Source organism: Bacidia gigantensis (assembly GCF_019456465.1).
Source record: "Bacidia gigantensis strain McMullin 20006 chromosome Unknown contig_255, whole genome shotgun sequence".
NCBI lineage: Eukaryota > Fungi > Ascomycota > Lecanoromycetes > Lecanorales > Ramalinaceae > Bacidia > Bacidia gigantensis.
The window spans coordinates 2184952-2208284 of record NW_025408605.1 but is presented as its reverse complement, the minus strand read 5'-3'; the positions used below and the strand labels follow the sequence as shown (position 1 = coordinate 2208284).

Here is a 23333-nt window from a genome sequence, read left to right as displayed (position 1 = left end):
TCAGATGTGCAGAAGTCGTGGGAGGAGATGTTAGCAATAGGCAGCTCGATTACTCGGTAGAGGGAAAGAATGACTGCTGCAATGGCAAACCCTAATTGTGACGTGCCGCTAGGACGAAGGCAGCCACCACCGCTTAGTCAGCACGGTCTTAAGCCGATAACTCCGTGCCTCAGGGTAGCTGTCAGCTAGACATAGAAATTCAGGCAATTGCACCCCTAGAAGCGCAGCCAAGCTAAGATGGAGTCCAGAATTTGCCATGGGAGCTTCAAATAATCAAAGAACAAAACCACGTCCAGCAAAGAAAGAACAAGATAATCAAGTCAATGTTCATTGTACTCTAGGCTCACAAGTCCATGACAGGACCTTTGTCTCCATAGAAGGGGTCTCGCTCAAGCCAGGCAAGTGATGAGATCCTCTTGATCTTCTGTTCCTCCCCTGCACTGCCGTAACACATGTCAAAATGGTATCCCTTCGGATAAGATCCGACCATGCTGAAATCCCCCGTCTTGTCCTCCAGCAATCCATGCGCCACCCCAGCTGGAACGACCATTGCGTCTCCTGCTCCAACAACAAGCTCCACTCGTCCAGAATTGCTCTCTCCGCCAAAACATAGCTTGGCTGACCCTGAGTACGCGTACAAAACCTCGTGGCTAGTGGAATGGAAGTGAGACCGGCTGAACATGGTGCATCGCCAATGCGGTAGCACACCTTGTGACTTGGTAAGGTAATCCTCAACGTCTGAGGCTGATGTACTCGGTGCGAATATTTGGTGATAGACTAACAGCGGCTTCTTTTGAATCGATGTGTTTGGCGTGAGGACATGTGCTGGAATCTGATAGGAGGAAATCTTGAGGTCTTTCAACGGCTTCGGGATGGCTGGCATGTTGTTATTGGCCGTTTCGCAAGCATGTAGCTGGCCTCTCGATTGTTGCACCTGTGATTGAAGTGGAACGTGGAATATCTCTTCGATTTAATCACCCGTAAGTAGATAAGGCATGAGCACTCGCTAGGCGCATACGTCATGAGCTAAGCAAAGCATCATAAGTGAGTCCGCTAGAATTCTAGTGTTCGCCGAACAGCCGTGAAAGCACTCAAGGCTGTCCAGATTCGTCTATGCGTGTCGTGAGGTCGTGAAGTCGTAAATCTCGCGTCATTTATGTTCGTGTCTGTACATGCTAACAAAGCAAGGTCAGAGACCCTATCTGCTCGTCATTTTCTCTACGAGTCTGGGTGATCGTTAGCATAGGACATCGGGATAGGGCACAGCGAGTATGAAGAGAGTAGACAGGACCCACTGACCTAGTAATACTAATCGAAAAAGTCAACAGCCATGCGACCAAGGCAATCAAGAGGACGCTCGAAAGAGCCCGTTGCCGAGGGAGAACCTTGCCGAACACTTCTCTCTGATCTACATCACAGTGTTTTTGGTCACTAGCTTCCTCACAGCTGGTTACCCTGATGGACTCAAACGCCAGGCTAAGATTAGCAGAATCGAAAACGATGAAGAACAGATCCAGAAAGATGAGCCGCATCTTGGCCCTCGCAGACCTCAATCCGAGCGGTTTCCCTGAGTATTCGTCGTATGCGATGTATAATAAGTAAACGATTGCCACTGCATCTACTATAATCGCCATGTCTGTACTTGGAACTTGTTCGAGCACACTGTCGTTTCCGTTGACTAATATGTGGATGGAGGTGGCTAGTCCTAGTGCAACCACCGAGAATGAAAGAACGATCATACGAATCACCATGGGAACAATAGGACTGCGTAGAATTTTGCGTTCAAGTCTCAGATACCACGCGCGCCGCCGAATGTGAGATTTGTAGCCAACTTCAGGGTCACCCTCCACTACTCCTGCCATCCATGGTTGATAGTAGTTTGGACCATTATCTCGTAGCCATTCTTCACTAACGATACGCCCACCATCTGGAGTGATATGAGGATACGCCGAAGCATCCGTGAAAGCCTTCCAGCGCGAGACCCTCTCAGGATCGGCCTCACCGGACCAGTGCGCTAGCTTCTCATATTCTTGATTATGTACCTTTTGATGATAAGTCGACCCGTTGGCCTTTATAGCAGGACTGCTATTATGCTGAGCCACTTGAGCTGCACCAGGGGGATCGTGTGAGGGTGAGATTGGAACAATGCCTTTCTCGATCTCTTCCCTGGTGTGAACCCAGCTTGGAATAGTTCGGGGTATCCTGTGCGCGTCTCGTTCGCGAACTCTAGTATCTTCTGCTAATGTGGAATGCGTTTGCCCACAGGAAGAAGAGCTTGTAAGATTGTCCAGCGCCTCTTGCTTCTCATTGAGAGTCTGCTGTTGTGAAGCATTGCTAAAACTTCTTTCCCTATTTGGATCATGGTATTGCCCCTGATGTATAGTCGCAAGAGGCGACTTTATAAGGCTTGTAGCACGAGATCGGAAGCTGCCTGTGCGAGGGCCCATGGCATTGAATATCCTGTGGGCTTGAAAGATGCATAGGCGGTGTTCAAATCCGGACTTCGAACATGAGCAACATGATGGAGTGAGAGTATATAAAACGGAGAAGATAAAGAACCAATGAGCGAAGGTGGAAGGCGCAAGACGGCAAACAATAATGCAGGTGGAAAGTGATTGTACCATCACCAGCCAGAGATGTTTTTCCATATTGAGATCTATCGCTCACCGTAGTTCTAGAAGCTTGGCAAGCGTCACCTGCCAAGCCAAAGCTTCACCCCTGTGCCCCTGAATTGGGGGAAGGTGGAGCAGACTTGAAATCTTCATTGTCTTTGATTGTTCAACCTTTACGAGACACCGACGAAGCTGTTCTCGTTCGCGCGTGTATTAGACTTCCTCGCTAGGATCTACAGCGAAGACCTTGCCTTGTTCTCCATAAAGTGTCTATATACATAATCGAGCTACCGTCTTGATACGGCCACTCGCCCATTCCTGGCACGTTAGTCTGCTTTCAAAATCCTTTGTTGTCCAATCCCAAGCATACGTATATGCACAGTTGCTATTGAGTCATTCAAAAGCGAGGACGGGCAGGTGTATTTGCGGCGAAAATCACAGTTTTCCAACGCAAATCATTCGTCAGTTCTTCATTTCCAGATATCAGGGGTCGTTGTCAACCAGCTTTCCAAGCCGAATCGAACTATCTTCTCCCTAGAAATGCTCCACCTGGAAATGATTGCTCAAATCGATTAGAGCAAAATGTGATTACAAGACGTAGCGAAAGCTTGGGCCGTAATTTTCAGCTGCAATGGCATCTTGTCCGGGCTCCTTTTCGTCCTTTGATTTCGGATATTGTCGGTCAAGCTTCTTGTTTTCCCATACTAATAGGAATCGCAACGCTACCGCCATGAAGAAAGTCCAGAACATGAACGCGGCGCAGATGCTCATTCCCTTGACGAACCGGGGAGCTTGAGACTTGGGGTAAAGCCTTGTTCCAAGTACAGGTCCACACTGCCCGACCACATTTATGAGGACAAGACCAGCGCCGCGGCGTGAATCACTGCCTTGGTTATCTGCCTCGCTGTCAGCTGAAAGTGAACAGGCTACTCGAATTCAAGACTTACTCAATGTCCAAGCCAGTATGTTTGGAATAGTAGAGAACACCCCTGCGGCGGCGAGATACACGGCAAAATAGCGTACTCCCACGGGCTTCTCTACAGTTGCAAGAATTACATAGCCAATTCCTCCGACGGCGGATGTGAACATTAGGGTCAACCCTCTTTGTTGGGTTTTGTCAGCAATGAAAGTCGTCGCAATTGCCAGAAGGAATGCAATAAAATAGGGTGGTGCTGAGAGGCCTTGTGAGTCGATCGCGCTGTATCCCATTTTGTTCAGGATCGTCGGTAAGAACACCGGTAAGCTAGCAAAGGATACATTTGTGCCAAAATACATTAGCTGACCATGATTAGCTGTCTGTGACTGCTGGTGTTACCGGGAGAGAGATCGGGCGTGTCACTCACTGCATTGAGCCATGCCTTGAGATCAAATAAGGTCTGACCAAGCTCGCCCAAACTCAGACTTCCCAGTCTATCGACAGTACCGGTCTGACGTACAGCGCGAGACCGGACGATGGCCTTTTCTTTTGAATTGAGGAATCTTGCTTTGCTGGGCGAATCTGGAATGAAGAAGAATGCAAAGGGAACCATCAAGATTGTCGGGAGACCCTCAACCAAAAACAAAAGCCGCCAATTGCGGAGCGAAGAATGACCATGCAGCACTCCATAAGCCAGGGCACCTGCGAAAGTCGACGCAATTGGCGCAGCTGATGCGAACAAGCCGCACCTGAGCCCAACTTCATTCCGAAGGTAGAAAAATGACAGGAGGTAGATAATGCCAGGCGCATAAGCAGCTTCGAACGCTCCGAGGAAGAAGCGGAGCGCCATAGTGCCTGCCCAATTCTGGACCGCAGAGTGTAGAGTCGCCATTATGCCCCTGTCAATAAAGTCAGGCGAGCGAATTTGGCTGGGACTACTCGCAGAGCCGCTTACCATCCAAGAACCACTATCGCTCCAACAATGTGGGGCGGAAAGATCTTCCAGAAAAGAAGTGAGAACTCGAAGACGATGTAGGTGATGTAGAAGATTGTCAGGAGCCATTCATAACGATCGCCTTCCAGGTCTAGGTCCTTCGACATGCCCGCAAGCACTGCATTACCGATGTTGCCCCTGTCAAGAAATGCCAACATGTCTAGCAAGTCGGTCACATTAGGAACAACTGTCATGAACAATATATTCGAGCCCTGTTTACTCACATAGGACGAAGAACAATGGCATCATATTCAAGTCCAGTTTACGTCGTACTCGAGTCTCTTCAGCTGCAGAGTACTTGATTTCAACCTGCGTCTCGGACGCATCCTCCTCGTCAACAAGCTCCGGGGCGCGCTTGTCCATCTTCGCTTGATTTTGATCTACTCTTCTTTTGAGTGATCTCAAGTTCTCAACCGCTGATTGTCGGGCCGACTTTGAGCTCCAGCTGTAGGGCAGATTGGCGGGAAACTATTTAGAACGTAACAGAACGAGGGATGGTCGGCGGCGACGTCCCAAAGTCTTGAAGAGGATTGAGTGAGAAGTGAATTGAAAAGCGAGGAATGTCTGGTAAGCGCGGTCGTGGATGAAACGCCTAGACTCATGAACCAGAACGCAGCGATGATCGGGCCTTCCCTTGCAGCATAGGAAGAAACCTCCATGCACGCGAATACCCCACAAGTTTCTCAAGTGAAATTACACGGTGGCTTCAAGCCAATGCACCATTGGCGTCGAAGAGTATTCAAAGATTCACATAACGACCATGATGCACCACCGGCACCTTCCAGACCAGAGCACGGCAAAAGGGACCGCAATCTCTGACAACGACGCCAGAGGAAGTCAGAACTTGCAACGAATGCCCATTATTAGAGCGGCTACGTCCACTCAGACTACGGCCCGCTATCCCTACACCAGCCGCCCCTTTAGATCCCTTGTATAGGCAAGTCTTAAGCAGCTTGATAACGGATCTTGAACGCATCCAAGCATTCCGAAACCTAATTCACAATCGTTGACACACAAATCATCGGAAAGCCGTCCTTTCAGACATCTATAGGTAGTGCGAATCCTATTGTCGCCCATATTCCTGAGGGCGGAAGCACGAGAGAGCGAACATCCGAGACTAAAAGCTGACGACAGGCGCCAGCTCCCTCTGGTCTCTGGTGCCCTTGATGTGCATTAACGTTCTTTCAATCGAAGCCATGGAATCTCGTATGTCATCATACCACCTACGTAGAACAAATCACAGCAAGCCCACAAAGAGAGGGTCGATTCGGTTATCTCGCATCGCTTATTGGTACCTGTGCCTGCTTGGCGATTCCATCGTGGAGTCAGCCTGCAGGTACCAAATGGAATGCAAGACTCTGGCGCCGGGTGTGGGTGGGGGCTTTTGCTATTGGCGACGTCCCTCATCCCACAGCCAGTGATTCTCGCGTCACGGCAGCCTGCCGTAAACAGCTACAATGACAAGTCGCAGATCCCGACACCATTCCTCAATCGCAGAAAACGTGGGCGTCGGAGCTGTCTCACCGCCATGGCACTTAGGGCGGCCTGAATCCGTCTGCAGGACTCCACGAATAGGAACTGTCAGGCGCATAATTAGGTAAATCTCACCCTTGCCTAGAAAGCCTACTGTTCGACATGTGGGTCGCAATCGATGGCGCGGCGAGCCAGAGATCCCTCGGTTTAATCCGAGCTAGATTCCTTTTCTATCCTATTATTCTGTGTTGTATGCTCCGTGTCTGAGCTTTTGAGCGGAGACGACGGTCATCACCACCGAGCATGCCTCTTACAGACGTGCAGCGTGAACGCTTCGGCGACGATAGACGACCTGCCCTCTATGCAAGCCTGATCGTCTTTCTTGTCATCAATAATTTTGCTGTCATTGCGCGATGTGTTTCTCATTACAGATCGCATTACAGGATGAGGAGGACGATGTTCGTCGAAGACGTTTTCATTGTCGTCGGCGGTGTATGTAATTCATTTCCATTAAAGACTTCAAAGACTGACGTTTGAAGCTCCTTATCAATGCCATCCTAGCGAATCTTCTAGCTTGTATGTTCATGCTCAATCAAACCCGGAAGCAAATTGAGTCTCCCTCTTGCTAACTTTCCTGCAAAGCCACGCATTATGGCCTGGGTCTGCATGCTTTCAGAATTACTGAGGAAGACCCGAACATAGCTAGTAATATTTCAAATGTCTTCAGAGTATGTGGACCTATCAGCCAAGGAGATGAGACTCAGCGACTGACATTCTTCTCCAGCATGTCTGGATCAGCATGGTTCTGTTCAGCCCAACCTTCACTTCAATAAAGCTCGCGCTCCTCTTCTTTTACCGACGGGTCTTTCTCGTACATCAAAAATGGCTAAGGATTGCCTGGTGGGCTAATTTAATATACCTCGCACTCTGGGGATTCGGGGCAACTGGGTTCTATCTCTTTCAGTGCTGGCCGGTCAGCTGGTACTATGTCCGATATTACGAAAGATTTCATCTGCCGACGCCTGGGAACATCCATGGTCAATGTAACGCGACAACCGTGGAACATGTTGCGATGCCCGTGATCTTCAGTCTGATATCGGACGTCTGTATTTTGCTGCTACCGATCACGGCTATCTTAAAACTCCAAATCGATTTGAAAAAGAGGCTTGCTATTGCTGGGATTTTTTCTGTGGGTGCACTTGCCTGTCTCCTCGGACTCGCCCGCCTTATCGGTACGTAAACGCCCTGGTGATGCCTTCTGAATCGCGATGCTAAATAATGCTTCTAGAATTGGAGGTTGATACAGATGACAAGACTGATCCTAGCTGTAAGCAATTTCTTTTGTAGAGGGCCCGTCCAAAGGCTTCAATGCTGACGTCGTCCAGACGGGGTGGTTCTCTTCCTCATCCTCTCCGCAGCGGAAGCTGTATGCGCAATCTTATGTGCCAGTGCCCCTGTCGTGGGCCCTCAGGTCTTCAAGGAATACAAAGCGCATCATAACAGCACTCCAAAACATACTACTACCGGCGCTTCCTCTAAATTGGCTACCGTTTCCACTTCCAGTAAACGGTTCCACAAACTCAGTGGGGAGTCAGGCGATTTGTCCTCCGACGAAACGCAGATACTTCCCGATCAAGTCCAAGACACTCAACATGCGATACCGCTGAACTCGGTAAATATCGAGACGCCTGCTAGGGCGCGAAGCTCGCAGCCGGGCGATGACGAGATCGTGGTGAAGAGTGAGGTTTATGTGACGAGGGCAGAGGACAGCAATATGTATAATGCCATGTGATACCCAAGAAATGGGGAGAAGGATATGATATGCCATGGAGGAAGCACAAATTCAACAGCTTCGAGCCAGTCTGCTCCGGAAAGCCGGCCGATTTTCGGCTGGGTCGAGATGTGACCCTCGCCCGGGTTCACGATTTTGGATAGTGTGGGGATATTTCAAGGCATCAAGAGCAGATCGGTTCTGCCGCGCAAGCCATACGCACGGGCAATATAGAGCCCGATGCACCTCCTTCGCAACACCTAGCGTTGGAGCAGGGTCTGGCGAAAGTGAGCGTGTTCTTTAAGCGGACATGGCAACGATGTAACGCTTACATGTACCAATAAGGAGGTCAGGCCTACGATGTATACAATTGAATTGCACAACAGATAGACGCAGTGGTCTTGGACCCCCATTCTTACTCACTTTTCAAAGTTTATTCACTTCTCAGAATTTATTCACTTTTCAGAATTTATTCGCTTTTCAGAAATCTTCTAGCACGAGCGTCGACCCTTCCATCGTCTTCCTGCAAAAAGCGTAACAGCAAAATAGAAAGCATTGAAGGTATCTCAGCTTTGGTCAGCGAATTGTTACGCACCCAGGGATTCATATCGCCCCGGTGCTTACACGAATATCATTCTGCTTCCACCGGTGTTCAGTCTGAAGCATCGCAGCCAAGGATGTCAGATAAGGAGCAGCAATCTATCGGTGGTGCTGCTAATTTCTGGTTGTACTTTCCCCAACTCAACGAATATGATCTCACCCATCCACCCACCCCCGAATCCCCCACGGTCTTTCCACGGATGGAACTAGAAACGACCAAAGCGCGCGTTACCATTGCTCCGACGAAGACTGCCCTGGTCATTACTGATCTACAGAACTATTTTCTCTCGCCGCTTCTTGGGCGTCCACGTGACGCAGTGGGCATGAAGGCTGTGGACAAGCTTGTCAATCTCGCTATTCCGGCTTGCAGGTACGTAGATTCGCTGTTGTCTGCCGTACTCGAGTATCTACGCTTTTTTGGGACTTTGAATGATCAATTAATGCGTTGAGACTGCAAAGAAAGGCTGAGATACCAATCGTATGGCTCAATTGGGGCTTAACAGAAGACGACATCGAAGGAATGCCACCAAGCATCGCGAAAGGCTTTGCACCCAATGACAATTTCGACAGCCCACACCGCATGGGAGGGCTTGGGTCTGAAGTCGGACCAGTGAAACTTGAAGACGGCTCTATCATCGACGGCGGACGGGTTATCATGCGAGGTAGCTGGGTTGCAGAATCGTATACGCCGCTCAAAAGACTACGCCAGCCTAGCGACATCTATATCCATAAGAACCGTCTTTCTGGATTCTGGGGAGGAACAAGCGTTGAGGAGGCTCTGACTTCTCAAGGGATAAGGACACTGCTCTTCGCTGGCGCAAACGTCGATCAGTGTGTCGGAAGCAGCTTGCAGGATGCGTTGATGAAGGGCTGGGATTGTCTCCTTCTGAGCGATGGGTGTGCTACGACGAGCCCAGATTACTGCCGGCAGTGCATCGAGTATAATGCCGGGGATGGATGGGGCTTTATGCTCTCGTGTGAGCAGCTGGCCAGGGCGGCTGAGAATATACGATTCTTGCCGGACAAGTCAGTCTAGAGTGGTATTACACTAACAATGCTTGAGGGCAATTTGCTCGTAAGTGAAGATCGTCCTTTAGTCGGCTTCAAAGTAAGACATATCAGAAAATTCATGAGCCGCTTGCTTTACAGCCCCATCAAAGGCATGACTTACTGCAAACTTCTTTGGGGCTTTGAATGTTCTACATTCGCTCTTTTACTATGTTTCCAGATGAGACCCAGCCTGTGGAGCTCGTGCAATCTCAACACCTGTCAGCTATTCTGATACCAATAACTTCAGGCTCTTTTCTAAGTCTACTGAGTGCGTCAAAGTCCTTCATATCTTGCTTTTCAGTGGGTTGAATGAGCTACATTAGGCGCACAGAGCAGCTACTCTACGGCAGACTTTGTATCCTCTACAACATTCACACAATATGCATAAAGCTCGCAGAAAGTGTCAGACAAAGAACTCCAATGAGAGGGGTCTGGACCTTGCATACGGACTCCCTCATTCGCCAGGGATAAGTGTTGCGAGCGAAGGTAGTGCAGTAGGTAAGTAAGAAGACGATGAAGCCACTGAAAGAGCTCTAGACTCTCGGTGTTTTGACTGCTCATTCTCGCGTCTGCCACGTACCAGCGCCCAACGAATATGGAAGTACCGGGGAAATGAGAGAACGAGGGCAACACGTGCTATGCCTGTGCCTAGTTGTACGTATATGTACGTGTACGTGGCTGTCTCATATTCAATGGACGATATTCCCTGACGCTCTTACCGTGGCACTGTATGCAAAGGCGGGTGGATGCCTATGCAGATGTCCGTGTGATGGGGAGTGTGCGTGTGCACAGAACTGAGACTCTTGTGATGATTGGAACTTGTATGGTGCGCGTGCATGCAGGAATTGGGTGCTCTGAGGCGCGGTGGAGGGCAGGAGAAGTTCACTGAGATGGAGGGCATTGTAATCTTGTGGTTCTTGAGGAGGAGAAGCGAGTTGAATGAGATGGCTGGTGGGAATCTAGGGGCTGGATGGTGTATATGAGCTGAAGCTGTCTGCTTCTCGGCCTTGGTCTTTGTGAAATAGACGAGTGGCAGTTTGCAGCTTTCATAGCTAATGTATAGATTTTCTGTAAAAGAGCGTGGCAGTCATCGACTGGTATCATTACATGACCCTGTTCTGGCATACTCTTTGAAAGCCCAAACTCAAATCAACGGATGTGCCCTCATTATAGTCGAGAGATTCTCGAAGGCAGTTTGCCGCTTTTGAACAAGCTCGGTGAATGCTTCTTGAGGCCCAACGGCACCGATAGTGACCTGATCGACACCAGATATCATGCCCTTGAAAGCCTTGTCTGTGAATTCGTCGACAGGCATGCCCATTGAGCGACCTTTTTCGCCGGCGTAGTCGTGCAATTCGGCTAATAATTATCAGCCTTGTTGAGATGCAGGAGGCACGTGAGGACCACTCACTTTGTACTACAGGCGGCCAGATCTCAATTATCTTAACGGAGGACTCTTTGAGTTCATCGCGGAGACACATGACGAATGAGTTGAGGGCGGCTTTTGAGGCAGAGTAGCCTGAAAGACTGCGACATGGAACAAGAGCAAGATGAGTTCCGGTACTAGAGGCGGCACCTGAGTCAGTGGAATTTGCCTAGAAGAGGCATTTGAAGGAAGATAAGGGATGCACGTGAAGTGAGGAGGTAGTGGTGAGAGTTTGGAGGGGCAACATACAAGATTATGCTTGTCTCGCTCTTTCTAGCCATCAAAAAGGGGAGAAACTTGACGGAGAGATCTGCCAGGGCGGTGAAGTTGGTGGTGATCTGCTTGTGGAAAGAAGACATGTCCGTTTTAGACGGCCGAGAGAGATCGATGGGGATGCTCAAGCCGGAATTCAAGAAAAGGCAGTCGATGTCCGGATGAGTGGTAGTGACACTGCACACGTTCAGTACATCGGAATCAGGCATCCATACTGCAATGACTTACTCAGTGACGAAACCATCCATACCATCCTGGTCAGTCACGTCGAATTTCTTAGAACTAGCTTTTTCAGAGCCATGTTTTTGGATGAAAGCATCGAGTCGATCCTGTCTGCGACCGACCGCGATGACTTTGGCCCCTTCATGGACAAGTCGATCGGCCATAGCTGCACCAATGCCGCTAGTAGCACCCACCATCAAGACGGTTTTGTATTGAAAGCCCATATTGAAAGAAGTAGTGGTGGAATTTGGAGGAGTTTGATGGATGAGGGCGAAGGGGTCAGAGCGTGGCCTCTTTATATCTTTCTTCGTCATGCTCCAAGACCTGGATTTAGCGGTCTCCGAGACAGCATTGGAACGGAAATCACAGACTCAGTCCGAGAGATGGCAGGGGCATTTCCGCTTCGCGTGGGCGAGTGACCGGATGTGTTCATGGTGCCTCATATCCCAGGATTTCTTGTTTGTGATTGGTCAGAATGTGTCTTGGCCGAATTGCATGCCTCTTTAGGTAAAGATCAGCAGCAATCCTACGGCCTTTCGATCTTCGTTCATTACGAATTGTGCAGCCATTCATCATTTCACTTCCCAGTACATCGATGTAGGGTTCAATGCCAAGTAGAGGAGATCTTTGATAGACTTCCTGAGTTGGCATGTCAAAAACTATTCGACCTCCCACAAACGTGATCGACTGCAATAAAGCAAGGCGCAGGACTGTGTGGGTGACGTAGCGTCCATGGTCTACCGTGGGAAACCCTCCAAAGCTTGCCTACAGTGTAGGAAAAGAAGATTACGAGTATGTTGATCCCATTACCACTTTTCCAGGCACTTCTTTGCTGGAAGCGGCGCTAACCGATCGACCGGAAAAACAAATGACGAATATTTGCTGATGCACTTGTATTCCCATGTTGTCTCTACCGGGAATTCTCCTCGCTTCATCATTGCACACGCCCGAACATTGAAGGAAGCGACCTAGGCTAACCACACTTCCTTATCTAGTGCGATTTGAGAAGGGATTGTTGCGGCCAATGTGTCAGGGCCAACTTGCAATGCTCCGGCTACCGCAATGTCGACCGATTGAGGGTGCAGGACGAGAGTCACGCAGCGAAGGCAAGAACGCTGGCTAAGACTAGCAAGCTTCAGGTGCCAGCTACCGTGGCCATCTCTCTCAAGGCTCGAGCGAACAGTGCGTTCTTCACGTACTACGTTTCAGGCTTCTCACAGTCGTACGATGTACTGGAGCCGCTGTTACTCGAGTCTTCAGCAAACTCGATACTGAGAAAAACTGTCGACGCCGTGAGCCTGGCCTTCTTTTCGACCCGATTCTGCTCAAGTCAGGGAATGAGAAACGCTAGGGCCGAGTACATTTCGGCTCTCTCTCTGCTGAATGCGACTTTACAGACAGCTGGAGGCGCCACATCTGATTCGGCATTGGTCTCTATCATCCTACTAGACCTCTTTGAGAAGATCACAGACCTTCGACCGCGATCGACAGGGTCCTGGATGATGCATGTCAATGGCGCGCTCGCAGTGGTAAAAATCCGGGGTCTACCACAACTCGAATCTAAGTCTGGACTTCGGATATCTTCACGCATCTTCCAGAATAGTCTCATCAGTTGTATAGCAGCAAACGCAGCAATCCCGCTAGGATTGGTCGAGCTTCGCGCTCATTTGGAGCGATTCGTCAACCCAACAGATCCCAAATGGCTGATGTCAGGACTTTGCGTTGAGTATGCCAACCTGCAGAGTGTCATTCAAAGTGAATCACTCACAAGCGCCGAAGTCGCGCGGCTATTGGTCAAGCTTGACCTCAAGTTTGTAGACTTGGAAAAATACACCTCTTCGATATGGGATCAAAAACCCTCATTTCCACGGCAACAGACGCATTTGACACTTGAAGATTATTGCCATGTCTATCCCGACCACGTCCTTACGCAACAGAGGAATGGAACTCGTATCATCAGAATTCTTCTGAATGATCTGTTGCGAAAGATGATGCCACCGCCGCCGATCTCTGACCTCGACACTAATTACGCCACTGCCGGTACAATAGATTCGTTGGCAGAGGAAATTTGCATCAGTGCAACACAGGCAAGTTTGGGAGCTGGTGGTAGTCATGCTTCTGACATTGACCGAATCCGATGCTTTACGTTGATATTTCCGCTCTATGTTGCAGGCACTTTCGCAAGTTCAACCTCGGGGGTAAAGCCGTTGGTCTTAAAGCAGCTAAGTTCGCTCTCGGATGTTATGGGCTTGCAGCATGCTGCAATGATTGCGGACGTCTTAAGGAAAGGAAGGAAAATTGACACATGGTCCGTGTATGCTTTGCTAGGCAGCTATGCCTTCGCAGCATAGTATGAAGACATCGGCATGGTATTTCATCATATTCGTGGAAACTCTGTGTGATTTTGTTAGACTAGAACAAAATTTCGCTCCTCATAAATTCCGGCGTCGAGCTGATCAATGGCTTCACCATGCATTATCCCGTGCAAGTAGCAATCTCCAAGGACCTCGAAAGCGGAAGTTTGGACGCCATTTAAATCTACCGTAACACTTTTAGTGGGCCGAATCACATATGGCACTAGACCGCCGTAGAGCACCACCACAAGGTCCCCTGGTTTTGTGCTGGGTGGTCCTGTTCCCATGCGTCCATTGCTCGGCTTGTCATCTCCCGCCGTTACAAAAAAACTTCGATTGACCGTGGCAGCAGTGACGCATGTGTTGACTGTGAGGGCATCAATGTCGAGATAGTCGGAATGACTGTGCATGAAGGACCACCATTTACGCCAATGCCCGATGTCGTTCACGTCGAGAATGGTATCTGGTGAGGAATCTTCGCCAATAGACTCGGTTACTGTATCCGTAGAAACAGCAGGATCTGCACTGTCCTGTCTATGGATGGATGCGCTGTCTAGACTGGTTGGAGGTTGTCCGCTGTTCCCATGGAAAGATCCATTCAATAGAGTTAGCCAGAATGCTTCTTCTTGGGTTGACTCCGAGTCTCGATAGACGAGACTTTCCGAACACTGAGCTAGCGCGTACCACCGATCGTAGATGGCCGTTTGGTGCTTGATCGGATGGTGGGGCGGGACTTTTCCCACCCTGGCTACTTGGTCGACAATGACTCCCCGAACCCTCAATCGGCCTGGAGATACCAGATCTATCTCTAGTGGCTTCTTTCGGCAGGCGTTGAACTCTATGAGCCACTTCAAGCGAATATGGTACGCTTCAAAGAGAAAGTCATCTGCGAACTCCTCCCAAGTTGGCACCCAGGTCGGAGCCCCGATTTGCAAAGTTCTCGGGCCCTCAAGTAGACTCAGAGGACCAAGGGAATCTATGTTCTTCATGATCTTAAAGGCGGTTTCTTCGAAGACATCACGTACAGCGGTTTCATACACAGGCTGAATAAAACCTCGAAACCGACCGAACGCAAGGCCCAGGTAGCCATAAACCTTGTCTCGAGGATCTGTACATTGACGTTGCCGGAAGACCACCATCATCGCCGGGAAGAGAATGTCCTCTGTGAGATTGGCGAAGTCATATATTCTGGCCAATCGTCCAAAGTATTTGTCAAGGTCTGCCAAGGGATCTCCGGGATATTCACCAGCGTAGGCCGAGTAACAACAAGTCTGATGACTCCAGAAGTGATCATGGGCAGCAGCGAGTTTCTCACCTGGTAAGCTACGGTCCCCGCAGCGTATCTCAAGCGTCTTAGCCAGAGCCATTTCTTGGAAGGTCCATGTGCGCTTCCACCATGTACAGTCGAGGAAACGCATAAGCGAACGTGATGAATCAACATCCAAGATCCGTGAATCGTGATGTGGGGATACTCGGTCATCGAGGTGAAGATCTGGAAAGTCACTGAAGGCCTCAACCACATCGAATGCTCTTGAGCAATCCACTGGATCGTGATCTAGCCAAGCAACGACCTTGACAGCACCGCGATAGATGTCTCCCATCAGGCTGACCTGCTGACCGCGCTCCTTACGATCATCTTGGTCGATGCAGAGCGCATCGACCCAAAGGACGCGGATCGATTTGATAAGACGAAGCCCTCTTAGTGCAGAGAAGAGATTTTGGCCTACCTTCAATGGCTGGTTGCAAAGGCGAATGGATTTGCGGACGTCCTTCTTACTCCCCCATACATACGAAAGTGCCTCGTATTCTGGAATGTCGTTTAAAGAAGTTACACTTAGCACGCACTTCATAGAACTGGAGCGATGGCCGGGTAAGATGTGGAGTAGTCGTATCTCGCGATCACACTTCTTCAGTGGTCTGTAAATTCCTTCCAAAGAGCGTTTTGAAAGAAATTTACCCCTTCCCATTCCACACGTGAGGTCCAATGATCGGTCAGACATGCTTTGCAAGCTCCAAGCATCCTAAATGCGACAGAGTAGAGACTCGAGCATGTTGATGGGCGCTCACCCTCAAGACGTGACCAATTTGTAGGCACCCACAGCCTTGTCTCGCATCGGCCAAGCCAGACCTAGCTCTTGATGGCACCATAATTGTATCAGCCACAATACAGACCCTTCCTAGTCTGGGCCAGAGACCCCTTGGCTATTGGCGAATGATTTCGGACTACATGGCGGCCGCTTCACCCCATGTCCTGTTCTGCAGCCAGAAGAAGCAGCTAAAATGATAGGAAGGTCACTCTCATGGACTCTCATGCTTCATGACATGAATTACAAGATAGAAGTACAAGAAAACAAAAATCAGGGGCGGACATCTCCGATGAAACACAGCTCCCTTTCTGCAAAAAGGTCCAGCGCGTCACCCAAAAAAAATCCAGCTTTCCAAAGCCGCAGATGCAGGCTCCTCAAGCTACCTACATTGACTCACACCTGGTTCAGGGCCCCCATTCTCCTGCCTTCTCTCGATCCCTTCCTACTATTCTTTTCTTCTCTGTGTCCTGCCCGCTCTCTCATCCCTTTAGTCGTTGAGGATGCGCCTCCTTCTCCTCCCAATCTCAACCCGTCAATCGCTCCTCTACTGCCACAAAGTCGCTCCCTCAGCAACCTCCTCTTCCTCGACTTCCTGGGCCGATAAAATCACAACCCGCGCCTCCAATACCTGGTACACGTGGGAAAGTCAAGAGAGCGGCTTAAAGAAAAAAATCACAGAGCAGGGGAACAGATTGCTCAAACGGGTGCCGTTCGAGGAATGGGGGCTCAAAAGCGTTCCTCCGCTTAATACCGCAAAACGACGGCAGATCCAGGGGGCGAATGGGAAAGAGAATGGAGGTTCCTCGGTGGTTGGGGTGGAGTTTCCCCGGGGGTTTGTAGAGGAGGGAAGGGTATTGGAGACTTTGAAGAGACTGGGAGGAGAGGAGAAGCAGAACTTTCATAGGAAATGGTTGGTAGGGAGTCTGGTAGGGATGCCTGTATCGGCGCCGTTCGGGCTGATTCCACTGTGAGTGATCTAAGGATGATTGTGGGTCGAAGAGCTAATTGAGGATTTGGGGCAGAATCCCGAATCTTCCGTTCTTTTACCTCTGTTTCAGGGCTTGGTCGCATTGGCGAGGTGAGAGATCTTAGCTATTGCTTCAGAAATTGAGGCTGGTCTTGAAGAGAATGCTAAGTCTGAAAACAGCACGGGCAGGGTCAAAACACTTGGAGTTCCTATTACAGAACAGTCTGACGAGGCTTACACCGAGCTCATTATTACGAACCGCATATGAGCAGGCTACAATGGATACGGCTATGCACCGGCTGGACGACGAGGCTAGACGGCTAAAGGAGGAAGACGGGCAGACGTCGGTTAAGGTTGATGAGGAGGAGCTGATACTATCCAAGAAGAGTGGAAAGGCTATTGCAGAGTCACTGGAGGTGCCGGCTCTGGAGACGGAGATCGACAGGGCGATATGGCAGGTTGAAAGTCAAATCAGAGCGAGGAAGGAGGAGAAAGGGAAGGAGAACTCGACGACGACAGGACAATGACGTCTGCTGCATCGCTGCGTGGTGGGAGGAAATATATTGTACACTATGATACCCAGCTCACTTACGGGCAGCAGAGGACTGAATACTTTTGAACCATATCAGGCTTTTTTCGATTGGTCCGGAGATTTGGCGTGCTTACATATGGGGGTACTCTAGGCCTCCCTTCGTTTCAGCAGACTTTGCTAGGACTGTAGGCACAATTGCAGTCATACAGAGCACCTCTCTATCGCTATGGCCTTGTCACCTTCTTCCATGGCACTTTGGACATGTTCTGCCTCCTCATTACCACTAGGGAAAATCTAGGCCAAAGACCAAAGACCGTTCGTGTTCCTGGACAAGCAGGGGTATCGAATTAGAGTTATACGCTGATGCAAGGCAAAGCAGAGCTTGCGGTAGGATACAGTATTAGCTGGAGAGAACGGGCGAACGTAGCCAGTAGTAGGGGCAAGGACGCTATCTGCCTCAATTAGCCCCATTGTTAGTATGAAAGATAACAGCGTAAAGGCAGCCGGAAGAGGGCGGGCTGACATCGAAACCGTTAGTTTGATTCAATTGCCTAGTTGAGACTCCCGAGGCCGACCAACAGCAAAAATACGAGGACAGCGTGCTGAGTCAATAATAATGCTACTGTCGCTTCAGACCCTCGTCGACGTCTTTCTTCCTCTGTCCTTTGTTTCTGTCCCTCTTTCTTCCTAGGAACTACTACATTCGCTCGCTTCTACTCAACGCTCCCTTCTTCTGTGGCGCAACGGTCTTTACACTTTTCTGAGCATCCCTGGGCCAGCCACTCTACCCTTCTTATCGCTGGCTTTTTCCGCCCATTGACATTGGTAGCTCTCCTTGCAGACCCAATCCGACAATCAAGCAATCGGAATGGCCCTGCCTCTTATTTCTATTTAGCCGTCAATGCTGCTATTAATTGTCGAGTCAATAGATGGAAGCTATTTACACACAGAGGACGGATGATGGCCCCTTTGGGCGGAGAGAGAAGATTGTTCGAGCAGTCGGAAGATAGCTCGCAAGTCGAACCAAGTCGACCGCTAAACGGCCGTGCAACATCAAGTCATGCAGCAGAAAAAGCAGCTACGAGGTTGAGAGATTTCGCACGCGGTCGGCCACCTTCAGAAAGATCTTCATCGTCTTCAGTCCAGTCATTTTACAATGGCAACCCATTCTCAGACCGACGCCCTCCCGAGCGCAAGCAACTCTCTCCACCTGCCACCAGCTCCGCGGCAGCTGCCCATTCTTCCAGTGCAGGCTCGGGATCTTCAGAAGACTCATCGAGCAAATCATCAGATCTCAGATCACCGCAGAGGCCACAACTACAGTCCCTACATGATTCGCGAGATGATCAATCAAGACGCCCACCGCTTTCGGTTCCGCGGGGTCGGCAGCAGAGACGCCTTCCCTCAGGGCCTCTTCAAGCCCTAAGCCCTAATTCTGGCAGGTCAGGATCCCGCAAGCCAGTCACAATGGCCGACTTGGGTCGGGACTATACCCGATATCCCTTCACTTATCCCAAGACTCCTACCTCCTATCCATCCACACCGGCGCCGCAATACAGTCCACCAGCAGGGCAGACACCTTTGAAAGGCACCCCAATGCAGTCAGTCGTCCAACTGGGCTTGATGACAGACCCGGAAAAGGCTGCTCCAATATGGCTGCTTGATGATCGAATAGGCGCGCCATACGCTTTGGAGGGCTCTTTCCCACTCTACACAGACGAAAAAGAGGAAGACGATGATATGCATATTCCATTGCCGGAGGACGAACGTAAATTGAAGCCAACATGGAAGGACAGATGTAATAGAAGGCAGCTGGCTAATATGTGTGGCCTTATCTTCGTGATGATCGGCTTACTGTGCGTCTTCGTCCTGTTACCGGTGCTGGGCTACACGGGTCATGCAATCTGGCGATATCCTTACGACGATCCCGAGTCTGCTGCACCCAAGCTTGACCCTGACGATTATGTCAATGATGTTAAATACCCATTATTCAAGAACATAAGATACGGTTTGATAGACCCCGACACGCCGGAGTCGAAAATGACAAGAAAAACCTTCGATGAGCAAGAGTGGGAGTTGGTATTCAGTGACGAGTTCAATCAAGACAATCGAACATTTTACCCTGGCGATGATCCATTTTGGACTGCTCAGGACATATGGTATGGATCGACACAGGATCTTGAATGGTACGATCCTGATGCTGCAACTACTGGCGATGGTACCTTGAAGTTGCGGCTGGATCAATTCGCGAACCATGGTCTGGCTTATAGATCTGGCATGATCAACTCCTGGAATCAACTCTGCATGAAAGGTGGCGCTTTAGAAATTGGCGTCTCCCTGGCTGGGCCTGGAGGCGCTTCCGGTCTATGGCCTGGTGCATGGACGATGGGAAATCTGGGAAGGCCAGGCTACAAAGCTTCAACTGAGGGCTTGTGGCCTTATACCTATGACACATGTGACGCCGGAATCACGCCTAATCAGAGTATGACCGATGGAACATCATATCTTCCCGGTCAGCGCCTTCCGTCTTGCACATGCAAAGGCGAAGATCACCCTACGCCGGGCACAGGGCGCGGAGCACCCGAGATAGATGTGTTTGAAGCTAGTGCAGATCCGACTCTCCATCTCGGCATCGTCACGCAATCGTACCAAGTTGCACCATTCGACGTCTGGTATCATCCCGACTATGACTATCTCTCTATCCCGAATTATAATGTCACTCAAATGAACGGCTACTGCGGTGGACCTTTTCAGCAAGCGGTTTCTGGCCAGACCGAACTCAACAACAAATGGTACGATAACATCCAGTATCAGAAGTATGGCTTCGAGTACACACCTGGTAGTGGCGAAGATGGTCACATCGCGTGGTTCGTAGGCGACGACGTGTCTTTTGAGATGTCAGGCGAAGCTGTCGGTCCAAATGGAAACGTGGGCTATCGACCTATCTCGGAGGAACCAATGGCCATCACACTCAACTTAGGCTTCTCAACTGCATGGACAGGCATTCACATGGACGAGCTTCGTTTCCCAACAACGATGTACGTCGACTATGTTCGATTCTACCAGAAGGCCGGCGAGCATATGGTAACTTGTGATCCGCCAGGTTATGAGACGACAAAGTACATTCAAGATCACCTGGTGGCATACACGAATTACAATCTCACGAGATGGGACGAGACAGGATATGGCTGGCCGAAACACAAGTTGAATACTCAATGTTCGACAAAATAGCGACTGCGAAAGTTGTCCCGCTGGCTGCAAGTTTGGCGTTTTGGACCATGCCCGGGGAGACTCTCCTATCATAGCTCTAATGGTGTCTCAAAGTTTGGCGTTTTGGAGCATGCCCGGGGAGACTCTGCTATCATAGCTCTAATGGTGTCACAGAGTATTGACATGTATAGTGCCAGCGGTGAATGCTGGTCCAGGTGAAGGGAGTTGCATAGGGTACATACATAATCCCAAAGCAAGCGCTGCTAGGGAATTGGGGCGTTTGGGCAGATATCTTTACTAAAATACAACGCCTGTGGGTCATGATCGTATATAGAAATATAGCTAGAGCTACAATGGAGCAAAGCAAGACACCAGTCATCACTATCGTCTTCATTGCACCACGTCCATGCTTCCTATGCCTTAGCTAGCGCACCCATCGCATTGTGCATCTTTATGCAGCCAGCCGTGCCTGCCGAATTGGGACGAGATCGCTGCTTTGAACCTTCCTACTTCCTCATCCTCCGCGACTTTCTCCTTGCTCTTTCTCATACTCTATTCTGACCTATTGCAGTCCTGTTTTCTTGCTTTCACTCGCTTGCGTATTCATCTAGGCAGGTAGAGCTAGATTCGTTCACCGCCAAGCGCGACAAGGTCAGTACTGGTGGGTCAGAGCAGCAACGTATTTCGAAGCTTGTAGGTTTCCTGGACGAGGTCAGAGATGATGACTGCTCGACTGTGCCTGCTTAAGCCTCACAGCGGCTCAAGCGAGCAGTTCGTTACCCGAACGCACAATTGCGCAAGAGGTTTCTCTCAATTCATTTGGTCCAGACAGGGGGCATGTACTCGTTCTCTAGCACCGGAGAATCAACTTCATCCACTGCCATAGCCAACTGCTGAAATTTCTGGATCGGAGCTGAGCGATGCTGTCCTTCCAACTTTCTTCGGTCTCATCGACTCTCCACATCTTCCTCCCAAGCCATTGCGCTTGCGAATCTTTGATGGTGAAACAAATGCAGTCTAGCATATCCGTTCTCACCACATACTAGACTCGCATCATAAGCAGCCAGCAAAGGCTTGCCTGCAAGCTCAACCTTGACATTGAATCGAAGGCTGTTGGCCAAAGGGTCACTCGCAGTGGTGACTGCACGCCGATACATGGCCGAGGACCTGAACATTGAAGGTGTCTAACTTCAAGAAGCCTCTCATCTGCATGATGACTCAAGTACTGAGAAGTATGACTAAATAGATTTGTGTGTCCGCTACGAAAGTCTTAAGGTTGTGATGATGAGTCTTGGCAAATTTAGAGACGGCAATTTCATGACTTCCTACAGATGCAGACCTGGACATCCACGACTTTATGTATTCATTGATCTGTGAGCAGATATGTCAACGACTCTGGTTCGCGAAGATCTTGGATGAATGATAATACAGTCTTCAGGATTTCATTTTGCAACCACTCCAGCGTTGACATACGGAGATCTCGAGCAAATGTGGACGCAAGCAGTCACTTGGAGGCGGCATACCCGGCATCAAGGTAGCGGCTGCGATCAGCAAATTCAAAAGGCAATCGCACGTGCCTTCGGTTGGCTTTCGAAGGGCAAAGGCAGCTGGCTAAATGCCTCACATACGTAAGGGAGCGAATACACATGGCGAACAAACTAATCACATGGGGACACTCGCATATCTTTGCTAATTGATAGATTTTCTTCACAGCTACCAAAGCTTTTTATGATGTATCTTCGAGTATTTTTTGACAAGTGATACTGGGGCGCTGAGCTCGCTCGAAACTACCCCAGAGCAAGGATCTCTCTCCACATACATTGCCGGGTACTAGTACAGCAACTTCAGATGAGACAGCTTTACTCTCGAAGATTAACCAGGAACCTGAAGGTCCGTTCTGGTTTGATCTAGCATGGATTGTCTTTCATCCAAAGCCATGAAACGGCTGGGAATGAGTTAACAGACAACATGCGGGGAAGATTGGAAACAACTTCTATGACCCGAAAAAGCTTAGGTCTCAGATCTGTTTGCATGGGTGCAGAAATACGGAAGTGAAATAAAGTAAGCTCTTGCCAATGACCGAGATGTGTCTTTCGGTGCCTTGATACTAGGGCATCAAACTCACCCAATAGTACCACTTTTGGAAAAACCAAAGTGTAATCGATGACTAAAGAGGGACTCGGGAGTCCGTTGTAGTTGTTTTTCTTGCATGAATATGCTACAACCCAAAGCCATTGGACGGTGCGTAACCCAATGATTCATGCGATAAAGAAGATTGGGGCTGTATTTTTTACTCAAGAAAAGTATTAGACGACAAGTCTAGAAGAGAACCCTTAGGATACAGGTATGAAGTACAGGAAGCTCTTGCCAAAGGACGAACATATCTTGAGTCAGCAGTACTAGGAAATAGCCTCACCCAAAATTCGCTCTTTGGGAGGTGCAGAATTTGCATTCCAAGACTAACGAGGGACTCGAAGGTCCGATCTGGTCTGCTATTGTATGTCACGCTTGCCATCGAAGCCGCGAGAACGGCTGGGATGCATTTGACATTATACCTGGTGCCCCATAAAAGATTGAGCATTGCCTTTGTGACGCAAAAGAAATAAGCCTGAAGATAAATGGGATGATTGCAGACATTGCAAGAATGTAAAGACACAGGAAGTTTTTACGAAAGAGCACAAATGTATCTGCCCACACCCAATGCCGGGGTTTTATCCTCGTGCAAGGACCAGGTCAGCGTACCTAGACCCCTCCATTGAGACAAGTTGTCTCTCGAGGTCCTAGACCGACCTGGTGAGAAATGTTTAGAAGTTCTTGTCGCGCAGCTTCATAACATCAGAGCCAGT

At 49.6% G+C, this 23333-nt stretch overlaps 8 protein-coding genes across 8 annotated transcripts; 4 read left to right on the top strand and 4 right to left on the bottom strand.

Annotated features, from left to right (window-relative positions):
• Positions 1–1549: 1549 nt before the first annotated feature.
• KY384_007424 (uncharacterized protein) lies at positions 1550–2447 on the bottom strand (the record flags this gene model as incomplete). The annotated part of the gene is made up of 2 exons (XM_044815915.1): positions 1550–1567; positions 1623–2447. 2 exons carry the CDS (start codon positions 2445–2447, stop codon positions 1550–1552), a joined length of 843 nt encoding a protein of 280 aa, XP_044667789.1.
• Positions 2448–3200: 753 nt separating this feature from the next.
• KY384_007423 (uncharacterized protein) lies at positions 3201–4378 on the bottom strand (the record flags this gene model as incomplete). The annotated part of the gene is made up of 2 exons (XM_044815914.1): positions 3201–3538; positions 3994–4378. 2 exons carry the CDS (start codon positions 4376–4378, stop codon positions 3201–3203), a joined length of 723 nt encoding a protein of 240 aa, XP_044667788.1.
• Positions 4379–4479: 101 nt separating this feature from the next.
• Positions 4480–4885, bottom strand: KY384_007422 (uncharacterized protein; the record flags this gene model as incomplete). Its single annotated transcript, XM_044815913.1, has 2 exons — positions 4480–4734; positions 4796–4885. 2 exons carry the CDS (start codon positions 4883–4885, stop codon positions 4480–4482), a joined length of 345 nt encoding a protein of 114 aa, XP_044667787.1.
• A 2388-nt stretch (positions 4886–7273) lies between these two features.
• Positions 7274–7787, top strand: KY384_007421 (uncharacterized protein; the record flags this gene model as incomplete). Its single annotated transcript, XM_044815912.1, has 2 exons — positions 7274–7322; positions 7381–7787. 2 exons carry the CDS (start codon positions 7274–7276, stop codon positions 7785–7787), a joined length of 456 nt encoding a protein of 151 aa, XP_044667786.1.
• Positions 7788–8443: 656 nt separating this feature from the next.
• Positions 8444–9402, top strand: KY384_007420 (uncharacterized protein; the record flags this gene model as incomplete). The annotated part of the gene is made up of 2 exons (XM_044815911.1): positions 8444–8736; positions 8817–9402. 2 exons carry the CDS (start codon positions 8444–8446, stop codon positions 9400–9402), a joined length of 879 nt encoding a protein of 292 aa, XP_044667785.1.
• A 1158-nt stretch (positions 9403–10560) lies between these two features.
• On the bottom strand, positions 10561–11561 carry KY384_007419 (uncharacterized protein; the record flags this gene model as incomplete). The annotated part of the gene is made up of 4 exons (XM_044815910.1): positions 10561–10775; positions 10828–10943; positions 11092–11292; positions 11344–11561. 4 exons carry the CDS (start codon positions 11559–11561, stop codon positions 10561–10563), a joined length of 750 nt encoding a protein of 249 aa, XP_044667784.1.
• Positions 11562–12069: 508 nt separating this feature from the next.
• On the top strand, positions 12070–13688 carry KY384_007418 (uncharacterized protein; the record flags this gene model as incomplete). The annotated part of the gene is made up of 2 exons (XM_044815909.1): positions 12070–12129; positions 12423–13688. The coding sequence occupies 2 exons, from the start codon at positions 12070–12072 to the stop codon at positions 13686–13688; spliced, it is 1326 nt and encodes a 441-aa protein (XP_044667783.1).
• A 4549-nt stretch (positions 13689–18237) lies between these two features.
• On the top strand, positions 18238–20582 carry KY384_007417 (uncharacterized protein; the record flags this gene model as incomplete). Its single annotated transcript, XM_044815908.1, is given in 2 exon segments — positions 18238–20396; positions 20408–20582. 2 exon segments carry the CDS (start codon positions 18238–18240, stop codon positions 20580–20582), a joined length of 2334 nt encoding a protein of 777 aa, XP_044667782.1.
• Between the last annotated feature and the right edge of the window lie 2751 nt (positions 20583–23333).